Raw genomic sequence first — 14,029 nt, 5'->3', positions numbered from 1 at the left:
AATCGGTCAAATAGATTTTGAGTTATCCCCGGCGCCAATTTCGAAGACGCAGGTTTCGAGAAAAACGGGTTTAAAATGGGTTTTAGGTATGCTCGGCGCTCAGAGGCGCGCGACTCGCTACACTCCATTCCATATAAGAACGGACCTGCGCCCCTACCGATTTGCGACCGATCTGCGCAGGTCCCACGGATCTGACACACGCGATTGGTCGTAGCACTTTTGCGATTGGTCGTAGCACTTTCCCCGCCGGTTTCCTACCATTCAACACAGTATATCCTTGCGCGGAACGAGTCCGTTCTAAAGTGGAATGCAGTGTAGGCTATAGTATCGATACGTAGTTGAATTTCGCCCTATAACTTTGAGAATATATTTTTTAAATGTTTTAGAAGCGATTTATGGATTTTTTTAAATTCTTCGTTCAATTTATACGGTCTTCTCCCCTTACAAGATTTTAAGACCCCCTTATACAGGGTGATCTCTTCAACGCAACTCCATAAACTCTATAAACGTTCCTAACAAAAGTTAGATTTTAAAATTCAGAAAATTTCTATAGTCCCTTTCTCCTGATGCCCTAAACACGTGCTTATTTTGCTTATCCAGCACTGGTTTCACGCGCCACCCCAAATGAAGTGAGTTCACGTAGTACATATGAAATTTTCTGCAGCAGCCGCATCGATTTTTCATTGCAATAATAAAAATCGAAGGATATCAATCAAGTGCGATATGAATACAGATTTGTAATCTTTTAGTAGTACCTATTTAAAAACATTGGACAGTTAAATACATTTTGTAGAGAAGCATTATCATCGAAACCACTTACACGTGCAATATTTAACTATGGAAAAATATTCCGTGACTTTTATGCTCCGTTTTGCTTCCACATTCGATGCGCAATTATTTGGACGACTTCAATGGACTGATAATGACGAAAGAAATCATACAGAGAAAATAGACTCGCGCCGATGAATTGATACTCTTGAATTTCCTATGCTGTATTGTATTGTACCACTCTTTCGTTGGATACTCAACTTCCACCCGTCTACGTTCCGGCGTTCGATGAATTATTAAAGGCGCCGATAAGGTTGCAGGAATATTGTAAGAGGCGGAGTCGACCAAGTCGCACATCTATTACAAAATTTCAATGCGAGGTACAAGTACAATCGATAGGTATATCTAGTGAAACAGCAACAACCTTTGTAACACTATATTTTAGTCACGATGGTGTCAGAGAATTATTCTGATCTGCGGTATCTCTTCTTTTGGATAGGGTAAATGCAGGAGAGATGCCGCACAGGGAGAGACGCCGCACCTTCAGTATTTCAGGGTTATCGGTAATAGAAATTCAGTACTGTCGAGTTTATTTGCTTCAGGCTGTTAATTTAGGTTAGATTAATAAGCGAGAACGTGATTGTACAAAACCAAATAAATAAATAAAAATTCAATTAACTAAAATCGGTACAATTTTTTAGTTCATTTAATATTTATGGATCTATAAAAATACAACACAATAAAATAGACTGCATACAAAACGAAATAAAAAAAAAGCTAAAATCCGCACAAAATATAAATTTTTTACAGTACTACCAAATTATAAATCTCTGTTCCATTTAGTATTTTTCTTCAGAAAATATGAACTCATGAATACAGTTTTACGGTAATAAATAAACTGTTACATACTACAATATGCTTGTATCCGAAACGAATTTCAAGTAAAAATGTTAACCTTTCCAATTAAATAATTAATTCATTTCTGCATATGAATTCTAATATATAAAACCGTTTTTTTAAATTCAAAACCCGGTTTCGAATTTTACAAATTCACAAGTAAAAAGTGGTTTTTAAAACCCGACAAGCCCAAACGTTACCTAAATGAAAAACTTAGTAAGAAGATTAAAATAATCTGATTTTTAACAGTGCGTTTTATAATCGGATTAAAGCAAAGAGCTTTGTAATTGCGAAGATCGTGAGTAAAGGAGCAAAGAAACGTACGTATGTACAGATCGTGGCGATTGGAAGGGAGCGCGAGCGGCGCACCTAAGTGTTCCCTGCGAGACAATGCTATGATAATTTATTCCACGGATATAAACTTTTTATAAGATCCACCGTGTAATCCATCATGTTTCGTCAAATTGTTACAAGCGCCTTGCACGTCGATGGTAACACACGGCGCCTTTTTACTCTCCTTCCCTGTTCGTTCCTTTTCACGAAACCACTGGCCTCGTGCGTGAAGATCGCGATTTGCCCGAGAGCCCCTGTCCGTGTAACCGCAGGAAACGATTTGTAATAGTGTTAGGATTACGTGTTGCGAATAAATTTACATGTAATCGTAAGTCGCCCTTTCGAATGCAACTTTGTCTCGGACTACAACAATATCGTTTTACAATTCCCCTGTGGCGAAGGTATTGCGATATCTGATTATTCCTCCAAGCTTCCTAGTGCACTGAACTTTTACCGCGAATAGGCTTTTTACTGTATAATGAGTCAGACAAGGAAAGCCTTTCGTCTCTGAGGCAGCTGTTTAATGCGTCACACATTTCTTCAACGGAATGTTTTTGTTGCTTGCGTGGGATAAGAAATTATTGTGAAAAGCAAGAAATTGTTTAAGGGGTCATTTTATTAATGACGCTGCAAAAGAAAGCACAAATTCCTCGGCCGCCACTGTTCTTTAAGATTTAGTAAGAGATCGCGGAGAACAACCTCAAACGAACTTCGACCACGTATACAGCCTCTGAAAATCTGTCTTTAATGCGCAATGTAAGCTGGGGCTGTAAGAAATATTCGAGAATCTATGTAAGCATTTAAGTATTCGAATAAGTTCTGTAAGTATTCGAATATTCGAATGTCAGATAATTCGAATAAGTTCTTTCCAATATTTGAATATCAGAAAATTCGAATAATTTCTTCGAATATTCGAATTACGGAGAGTTCGAATAATTCCTTCGAATATTCGAATTATTAATTTACTGAAGATTAAAAAATTCCAGAGGTATCGTTTGCAAAACTTGAAATTGTAAAGGCCAATATATGTGGAGAAGTATTTCATGTTCAGATTCTTATTCGGTACGAACAGAAATTCGATAACTCCAAATTTTCGAATAATATTCGAATATTCGATAACTCCAAATATTCGAATAATATTCGAATATTCGAATACTTCTAATTATTGGAATAATGTTTGAGTATTCGAATACTCCTAATTATTCGAATAATGTTTGAGTATTCGAATACTCCTAATTATTCGAATATTTGGAGTTACTGAATTTCAGTTCGTACCGAATAGGAATCTGAACATAAAATACTTTTCCACATATATTGGCCTTTACAATTATTAGTTTTTCAAACGACACATTTGTATTTTTTTAATCTTCAGTAAATTTATAAATTCGAATATTCGAAGAAATTATTCGAATTTTCTAATATTCAAATATTGGAAAGAACTTATTCGAATTCTTTGATATTCAAAAATTCAAAGAAATTATTCGAATTATCGGATATTCGAATATTCGAATACTTACAGAACTTATTCGAATACTTAAATGCTTACATAGATTATTCGAATATTTATTACAGCCCCAGCTTACGTTACGCATTAAAGACAGATTTTCAGAGGCTGTATACGTGGTCGAAGTTCGCTTGAGGTTGTTCTCCGCGTTCTCTTACTAAATCTTAAAGAATAGTGGCGGCCGAGGAATTTGTGCTTTCTTTTGTCGAACGATTCATTAATCACACAATGCCGTACGTCGAGTAGACTCGATCGATCGGCGACGAGATAGCCGCGTAATGAGCTCCGGTGCTCTTGTTACGCTGACTGGTGCTTTGTAAAGTGAACTTATTATTGTGGAATCGAATTAATTTAGTATCAACCAACAGATCGATACAGCCGAACAAATTAGCAAACTGTACATTACGGTAAACCACAACGATTGCCGTCTATGTAACGTTTCTCACTTTCGGCACGAAAATGGTAAAATAATCCATCGTGACGTAACTCAAAATTTTATCCCAAGTACGGTCAACAAAGTAAGCTACGAAATTTCACAAATCGCTTCGCAGTATTGTCATTATTTTATTCTAAACTGAAACTATAAAAAACAAAAAATTACATTTTCGCATCTCATATAATTTTATTTGACCTACGTTGATGCAGACAAATATTAAGAATTCAACGAGTGAGGTGGAAACAGGTGTGATATCTACTCGAATAAAGTTGAAAATATCAACATAACACGGTAGAATTTATTTAATCCGAGAATTCTCGTTTAAATCGACTGGGAATTTTAAGTTCATTTTCGGGAATTTATTTTGAAAAAACCGAATAATGCTACACTACTGTCGTTATGTGCACATGCTTATTAGCACTTTAGCTATTTGCAGAATATTGTTTAATTGTGTATTGCCAATATTTTAAAAGTTATTATCCTTCGCGCGTTTCGTGTTTCAGAAATTCTGTCTCATCAGCGGTATTAATTGAGCCGCTCCTGTTCGTCTGAAATAAAAAATTCATAGCTCATTTTAAACGTAATGAAAGCGATTACCGTCCCTACCAGAATAAATAAGACACGAAAACATTTGACAAAACGGCCGCCTTGTAAAGAGTCATATTCAAAACTTAGCATCGACTTTGCAATTCCCGAGTGCTATAAAAGAGAAAACTATTTGCAATATTGACTTGACTGTGGCAGGGACGATAGCCATATTCGTTACGTTTAAAATAAGCTATGAATTTTTTATTTCAGGCGACCAGAAGAGGTCCAGAATTCTACAAATAGCTAAACTGTTAATAACCATGTGCACAAAAGGACAATATTTTATCATTACCTCTCTCTTAAAAATAAATTCCCAGAAACGACCTTAAATTTGCCTGTCTAGACGAAAATACCTTAATATATTCTATATGGAGAACAATTATACGGCGAGAAAGAAAAGGCTTTCCAGTTTTATCCCGCTTCCCCCCTCTCCGACTATCTGTCATTCAGTGTAATAAAATATAACGTAATGTCATGCATGTCGGTAGTTATTTATATCTTTTCGAACTATACAGAAAGCGTGCAATCTCCCGAAACGATCTTCGCCAGTAGTAGTTGCACGTACTTGCATTCGTTACGTATTACGTGCCGACAGGAGTTGTTAATTAAAAAGTCAATCAACCTGACAATAGAAACAAAACCATAACGAAGGATTTATTACGGTCTGAATGGCGTTTCATGCATGCAAAAATATTTCGCCGCGATCAATAACACCTTCTCAGAGAGTTCTGTTTGAGGCTGCGACGTCTATTTACATTATCAAATAAATTACAAATATGTATGTCGACGACTTTGAATTTTTCTGTGGAGGTTACAGGATATGTATCTTGAAGAGGGGTGGATTTGGAGGTTTACCGCCCTCGGGCTAACAAGCGTTTGCCACCCTTTCCGTAAAACATCACGAAATATTTAAAAGAGTGGAGACATTTTCAAAATTAATTCAATATGGCAGTTATAATTAATTCATACATAAGTTATTGCTAATTTGCTGCATAAGAAGAAAAGTGAATTGTTTCAGGAACGTGGTTAGGATTCAATATAACCGGAGTTACTTAACAATTGAATTTCTATTTATTTCCTAATAAATTAATTTAATTTTGCACGCACCACTAATTTATTACATTTTTCCTGTGCAAGGAGGAGGGGCAAACGCCCACCCCCGCCCACCTTCGCTCCGCCCATGAATTGTTTTTCAAAGTTGGCTGAAGCTTTTGTGCTAACCCGCTTTTGAAATTCTCAAAATTTGTAGCTCCCAAAGCTTCGCAGCCCACTTAGCCCGCATAGAAATCAGCCCCCCCGATCTCGAACGCAGCGAACGTTGCCACGCATTTCTCAGCGAGCGTCCTCTCTTTTCGAAAACACCGCAGGGACTCTTCGCGCGCAGGTATTGATTTCTACGTCGATCAAGAACCGTCTGCTATTTGATCGTCGCTAGAAAAGTGACGTCGGGGCGGGTCGTCGGGGGCAGATTTTTTACTTTTCCTGTGGAATAAAAAGAAGGAAGAGGTCCGCGTACGCGCCATTTTAAAAAGGTTTTAACGAGCGAACCTTCGTCAAGCGTCGATACGAAACACGACGTAGAGTGGATGATCGCGGCGGGCTAGACGCACACTCTGGTCGACGCGGTGCGACGCAAAGTAATTAAATGCAGGGATGAGGAGGAGGCGGGGGGGGGGGGGGGAGGGGGAGCGAACCGAGGCAAACCGAAGCGAAGCGAACAGAATGCGAAGGGCTGGTCAGGATGGTGGGGTCAGAAGGTAAGGGAGGGAAGAAAGTAGCGAGGGCGTTCCTGAAGCCACTCCCCGGCTTCTTCCCGACTCTTACCGAGCCTGGAATCTGGCTCTGAAAACTCGTGGCTCGCGTACACACCTGAATAAAGTGCGCCTCGGCAGTCAGGTAAACGTCGCGCTGCATTCCCTTTCGCTTACTATTATCTTCATATCCAAACGGCGAAGCAACTCGACGGGGTGGTCGCGAACGTCACCCGGCACTATCCCCTGGCAGAGAGGGGTAGAAAATTATTTTAAACAGAAATATACACGAATTTCTGTTTAAAATTATTTCCTGCCCATCTTTGTCGCCCGACGGCCTTTAAATGTTTCTCCGAATTTGCGACATCTGTCGGGATAAAATTATATCGACTCACTCGACGCGGCACTTTGTTCCGGACGACTATAGATTTCTTTTATGGCGGGAAACAGTCGTATAAGTATACATTAGCAATTACTACTGGTAATATTCTTTAAGACTTCTTTATATACACGGTAATATGAATCGAACCATTTGGGGTTTCAAATTTTATAGCGGCGCACGAGAAATACAATAAACACACTCTTCGTGTAGTAGCTGTGACTAAAATCGCTGGTTGATTATGGAATTTAAGTTTGAAAGTAAGAGGTTGGCTCATGGGCGTCCACGGAGGGGGGAGGGGCAAATGCCCCCCTCTGGCTACAGAAAAATCGCTTATTTTTAAAAATTAATTTTTATTGAGAACTGTGAATATTTTTAAATTATAATTTTACAATTTTTAATTAAATTGGTGCTACAACGTGAGTTCAACTTCACTGTTTCTCCCCTCCCTCCCCGGAAAGTCCCCCTCCCGGAAAAATCTGCGGACGGTCTTGGGTAGGTTTGGTAGTATTTTCATACAATATTCGTTTCTCAGCTTCCACCAAAAATAGATTCCCTGCTCTATATCCTCTTCTGATATTCTGTCATACAATAGTCACAGCAAAAGTGTTGAGAAGCAAAAAAATCTGTGTAACATCTTCACTGCCAGCTACCCAACCTGACTGTCTCCCCTCTCCCTTGCTCCCATGCCCCTACCCCTCCCCCGCCCACCCCCTCTCGACTACCAAACAGCAAACGAATGTTCGTCTAAATACGTGTACAGTGACTCGCATTAATATTCGGACACTTTTTAAAATCGCATAACTTTTTTAGAATTGGTCCAAACAACTTGAGTTTTTTTGAGAAGCTAGAAGGATTAGTTTGCTAACTGACGCGATTCGTCGTTTTGAAAAAAAATGTATTTGGTTGGAATAGCGAAAAGAATAGTAAAGGTCGATTTTTAAACTTTTTTTTGTGAGCTTGTAATGAAAATTCATCAAAATCGGTTAACGTTGCTCCGAGCTACAAACGTTTAAACATCGCAGAACAAGGTGGAGAATCACTGATTTCGGGAAATTTCATCAAAATCGGTTAACGTTGCTCCGAGCTACAAATGTTTAAAGATCGCAGAATAAGGTCGAGAATCGCTGATTTCGGGAATTTTCGCGAAATCTTACCATGAAATCTGGACATACCACCTCTTCCCCCTTATTTCACCCCCTTGACACTCAAAGGTATGTGACAAAGGTGTGAAAAGTGTGACAATCCTAAGTTTTACCCGGGCAACGCCGGATACTTTGTTACGCTCAGTCAGGAGGCCGAAAAAAGTGTGATTTTTGTTTTTTTTTCTTAGAAACTATAAAACTTTATTCAAAAAACCCTTATTTGATTGATAGGAAGTACATTTAGCTATGTCTCTGAATTTTTGCGTTAACAAAATGTTTATTAATAACAAAGTTGTAATAACCCAATAAGCTAGTCCATATAAAATGCCACTCAGCTTTGATTTTGCTGTATACCCGTAAACCGTTTCGAATAATTATCACATTGTGGATATCGTACACACTTATGTTCTTCATAGCGTTCGGAAGTTTCCTCTGATCTTGGAACAGTTTTTCTCTCCACTTCTACTAAGTACTTATCTACATCTGATTGGTGTTAAAATGCACCGAAATGGCCAGTGGGTTAGTTTATTCAGCGCGTATGGTAATTAGATTCGTGAAAGGTGCGGTCTGCTGTGATCGGTTTTTTTTTTGCTATAACGAACGTTGAAATTACTTCTTACATACAAATTGCCGCATTAATTTGACACGTTTCAAACGCAAGGAGCTGGTTTTTAACTGCCTGCTGGTAGCCAAGCGTCTAGGACATGTAGAACGTACCTATTTATCATGGTTGATCAGTTTTTTAATTAAACTCCAATACGGAAACCGAGCGTTCAATCTAGCGGATAAACGTATTATATAACTAAATTTACAAACCTCTATCATATAATTACTACACATGAGCACTCTGATAAATTCTAGGAAATTCATATTTTAACATGAATTATATTCACTTCAAATTTTTTAAGAAAACAGACTTTTTTAATTCGTAATATTTATTAAAAATTGCAGTCATGTTTGAGAAAATTAGTCTTTTGTGAAATATTCCAAATGGAGTAGCGAACACTACGATAATTAAAAAATTGTTTTGCACTCCATTTGGAATATTTCACAAAAAAAACTAATTTTCTCAAATCTGACTGCAAATTTTTAATAAATCAATATTCAAACAGAAGACAGTAAAACGAAGATGAAAGGGATAAACTAAAGTATTTTTAAGTAACCACATTTTTGCAACACACATTCAAATTTCTTGCATACATTCACAGTTGCATGTTGTAAACAGAGCAGAGATTTTTTCAGTGGTGTAGTTTCGTCGGTGATAAATGTGAAATAAAAAGTGATAATAGATCGAAATCGTGAAATCACGCATACGCTGCAGCAGCAGATAAAAGCTTAAAGCTGATTCAAGATAAGATGGATATGTTATGACAGGGCTGTTTGTAAGATGCTGTACCTGCCAGTTTAACCAAATTTAACGTATCTAGAGTGCAGAGAAGTTTGAGCACACCTACGTAAACTGAATGTTCAGATGTGGCAGGAAGCTTCATAATGTAATAATACAGAAAGTTTGAATCACATGCGTATTGTAAATTTTTATCTAGACGAGAAAAATGTTGGGTGTGCACTATTTAATCCTGACATAAGTACTCTACCAATTATATTTAATATATCAAAATATCTTATACTCTAAAGTAGAAAGTGTCTCGTATGTTTGTGTGTTTGTCTGTCGCCCAAAAACTTTCGAACGGTAAACTTGGGGATCAAAAAATGTACCTCGGCTCATTATGCCTGGCTAATCCAGATAAATGTGACTATTTTCATAAAAAAAATAAAATAAAAAGAATGTTTTTCTTTTATAAAATCAGAATCTAAATTTCGGGCGAAGCCGAGTAGTAGAGCTAGTAATAGATATACAATACGATGGGTTAAAACAAATTTTTCTTTCAGTGCTTTCGGTATTCTGGAGAAAAATAGTAGGAATATCTGCTCACCATATAAAAGATTAGCAATAGTAGGTTGAAATCCTGATTTTTTCCTGCAAAAATCACGCGAAAAATTCAGGATTTCAACTTTAAATAGCCGCCATTTTGTTTTAACTTAATATTTCGGAAAATTCTCTCCGTCAACCTGAGGATACATTAATATACTAACGAAATCTTTTTTGTTTTTTGATTTTAGATAATCTAGTTCCGAATGGCAATGCTCACCGCAAAACCAAATTTTTAAAAATGCTTCTTGGATGTCGCTTGTTATTTTATTATAAACTTAAATATTTTTCTACGAAAAAATTACCAAATGTTCTCTAAATGTTACTCTTTTAAACGCAAAAAGTTTTGTAAAATTATACGCTTCGGCTTCTTCAAAAAAAATTCACAAATATTCGCCTCTTTTCGGTCGCCTGACTAGGCATAACCCCTTAAGCGATTCACTTTCGCTGTAGGTAATACATGTAGGATCATCGAGGATGTTATACAATTTATTTATTATATAATTAAGAGAAATCATCTGCACTTACCAGTCTCAAGGTCGACGGTGTAAGGAAGACCCGCCCATGGATCATCTTCTTGCGGTTCGAACTCCTTTGTTTCCTTCTAGAAATGAAGATTCTTTTTATAAAGCATACGCCCAATCAAGTGACGAAATTTCATATTATGATCGTGCATTCAGTTCCTAGAAAGTGGAACAACAAAATCGCAATTAAATTCAATAATTGTACAGTTCAAGGCAACGTCACAATTGCCAAGATTTACCAAAAAAGCTTCCTCCGTGCGAACAGACCACACCTTGTGACTTAATTTGTGTTTCAATGTTTTTCAAGAATCTGAGCTTGCATGAGAGAACTAAATGGCTAAACTATTGATTTCCTTGAGTAAAAGGTACATAGCAGCAGTCGAAACTGTTTAGTCGAAAATACTCGCTATTTTGAACGACGCGAACTTGGAAAAAGGGAAGGAAGCTTGTGCGAGAATAAAATTTCTGGCGCGGATGAAGTCATTCCCAAATTTGGAGATCGCGCTCGGCTCTCATTCAGCGTGCTTTCTTATTGGCAATCAAAGGATCAGGGACGACGGTCGCGTAACAATGACCGAATTGAATTGGACGGTAATCGGGACCGTCAAGGTCGACGATCATAGAGACGTCATAATCAACGATCCTAACAGCAACGTGAAAAAAGGACCGAAGGGCGCACGTATGCCCGAGGCCATAGATCGGCCATGTCGGTGTTATATACGAGCTGCAGTGAAATGAGTTTAATGAAAACAGCATTGTAGTCGATCATTAATCATAGGGACTCTCCGATAGTAGCCATCCAACCACCGGCTTCTCTCTCTTCGCCCCATCCTACCTGCCGCTTTTCATCCCCTTGTACCGTTGCTTCAGTCTCTTTTTCATTCTGCGTGATGTATCGTCGTCGAGTGGTGCGTTATCCGAAGACTCGGGGTTATGAATGCAAAGTTCGATCAATCCTCTCACCCTTCGATCGAACAACTTCCATAAAATGAAATTAAGTGCGCCACGGTCGCGCACCATCGGCAATCCGCGCGCACGCTGCAGCCGTATGTTTCCTGCTTAACCCCCTGCACTCCAAGTAGCTGTGCCTCTCAGGCACGTCGAAGTTTAAGTTAATATTAAGTAGCGTTAAACATTGTGAAACTCGAAGAATTTGTGGGTGGTGGAAGCAAAGTAAAAGTGATGGTGATACCATCGCTCTGGAATCGATATATCTACTGTACTTCCTCCTATTTCAGAGTTCTGTGTTTAATAAAGGCAGCGCTGAGCAAAGGATCTCTGATTATTCCATTAATGGGCAAATAAGCTGGAACGCAAAGGATTAAGCTGTCCAGATAATCTCTTTGCCTGTGCATTGTTCTGCTGACGGTATCAGGCTCTAAACAACGGACATGGGCGTGCTAAACAAGAGTTATTCTTACGTATTGGAAATGCGCGTGTTAATTGGAATATAGTCTATAGTATACTCGCGATTTCTTTTTTGAGGTATTCGGTGGTTTGGTTGAGAAGAAAACTTATTCCCGCGACTGTGACTTATAATTATTATTAGTATGATGATTACAAGATTTATATCTGAAGGAAACTTTTGTGGAGTACCTACTTGTAACACATTCAGCCAGGAAGATGTATTGATAATAATAAAAAGGCAACAAAACATGTTCTTAATTTTATGAAAAGAGTAACACTGTTATTTTTCGCGATATTTGATTTGTTACTCGCATTTATTTGAAGAAACCTACCCTAGTAGCATTTATTGTTGGCATTTTGATGGCCAAGTAATTCCCAACTTGGGGATACTGTAGGCCAACCAGAAATGGTACTAGGGTAGAAAGTTGAAAATGTTTTATTTGTAGGATAAAGGATAGGTAAAATATCACAGATAATTATTTTACAACACATCAATTATATACCTAATTCGATACTGAACTACTACCCCTACTCAAGTACCCCCATAACGTTCAGTTTCATTCAGTATCCGTTCACGCAAGAAGCGCAACTATTAATTAACGTTTCCGGAGTACAGTCGCTTACTTCGACCACTGATCGTCACGAGGAAGCACGGTTCAAATCCGTATCGATACCGTGGGTAAACATGAACTGAATGGGCTGCATGCCGCGGCCATCGAGCGCTATTGAAATCACCAGATTGGTGCCAGTCATGATTCCGCGAATAATTCGTAACCTAGCGTCTTTTCGGTTTCCCTTGGTGTCTATCTTGGACCCTTTGATCCTGGTACTACTTTAATCCTTTACGTCCAGAAATAATGTTGATTTTCGTGAAGATTAGAAAGTCGTAGGTGAGAGATTGATGGCTTGTTGGTAAAACTGACCAAGTCCATATCTCTTAATTTTCAGTAAATGTACATCTGAAGTTTAGTTTATTACAAGAAATCAGGTAATAATTGAGAGCTATTTCAAAATACATAGGTTCCTAAGTTTCTCCTACTATGGATTTTTATTAATCTATTGTTTTAAAGAATTTAGGAACGAATTGCTTCCATTAATTCTTAAGGATTTTAGGATAGAATTATTGACCTGGTCAGTTTTATCAACAAGCCAACAATGTGTCATTTGTCAGATGGAAAATCAGTCTTTGCAGCAAGTGGGTAAATTAAAAAAAGAATTCAATTGTTATTGGGCAAAAAATGTATACATGGATGCACAATGGGTGATACGAAGATAGAGTTAGTTATCAATACCTAAACATGATCTTCAAACTCGACTTTCGAAATCGATCAACTTTTGCCACATTAGACACCAGACTCACATTTTAACCCAGAACTCCATTCATACACATCTCAAATAACCTTGTATATAAGATTTAAATCACGTTACCATCTAAAATTATCTTTTATTAAGAATTAATAGTAACCAGAAGTGACACGTGTAATTTGATTTCACATTTTCTCATTGAAATTCTGCATATTTGCCACATATAATTAAAATGACTGAGAATCGAAGTATGAGGAAAGTCATAAGCAAATTACAGGCATTTCTAAATAATGTTTCCGGCCAACAAATGATGCATTTTTGATTGCTTAGATTCAAAATGCATTACAGTGTGTCATAATCTCGTGTATTCCAGATATCCCTCAAGGTGCATCAATGTCTGGGAAATCAGCAAAGGAAACAGTCAAAGTAATAAAAAAATGTGTATAAACAGTTGCGCGTATTTTATACTTCGCGAACAATAATGTGGTAGAAGTGAAAAGAGGAATATAAATGAGCGATTGGAACAATTCCGAAACACGATGTCACGAACGGTCCACCATTTTGTCCAGAAATTTCGCTCAACAGAAATAATCGGGGAAGAGAAGGAGGCCAAACCCACTTCGGATCCCTGGGCGCGTTTTCAATTTCCAGGTCCATCAATACGTCCCTCGGAATCCCCCTGCCATGTTGCTCCAATCTCTCTGGCTCTGGCCTCCCTTCTCTTTTTATTCAGCTTCCTGTCTCCCCCCACCGCCCTCTTACAATCTAGCTCTATCACTCTCTCTCTTTCTCTCCCACCCCTCTCTTTCGCTCGGCTGCTTCCCGCGGCCAACCGGCTTTCACCCTCGCCCTAACCCTCTTCGTTCGAACTCGGTCCATCGATGGCGCTCCTTGTGCCCAGAGAGACGGTATACATCTATCATTTCGCCAAACCCTCCGCGATTGCATCCCACGAACAAGTGAACGTTATCCGTCCTGATGGTTTTATGAATACACGTTACGCAGATAGCTACCGCCGCGCAACGAGGCGAGAAGATGCAGCGGACGCTGCTTCCGAAATCA

At 38.3% G+C, this 14,029-nt stretch overlaps 1 protein-coding gene across 5 annotated transcripts in view; it reads right to left on the bottom strand.

Annotated features, from left to right (window-relative positions):
- The window catches only part of Cnc (NFE2 like bZIP transcription factor cap-n-collar), a 168,931-nt gene that overhangs the window by 87,921 nt on the left and 66,981 nt on the right, over nt 1–14,029 (bottom strand). For all 5 annotated transcript variants that reach the window (XM_076813023.1, XM_076813022.1, XM_076813024.1 and 2 more), the window contains exon 3: nt 10,260–10,335. In XM_076813023.1, coding sequence (XP_076669138.1) covers nt 10,260–10,335 — 76 coding nt within the window. The remainder of the gene's footprint in view (nt 1–10,259; nt 10,336–14,029) is intronic.

This window comes from Andrena cerasifolii, chromosome 5, assembly GCF_050908995.1.
Source record: "Andrena cerasifolii isolate SP2316 chromosome 5, iyAndCera1_principal, whole genome shotgun sequence".
Lineage (NCBI taxonomy): Eukaryota > Metazoa > Arthropoda > Insecta > Hymenoptera > Andrenidae > Andrena > Andrena cerasifolii.
This window is presented reverse-complemented; position numbering and strand designations above follow the sequence as displayed.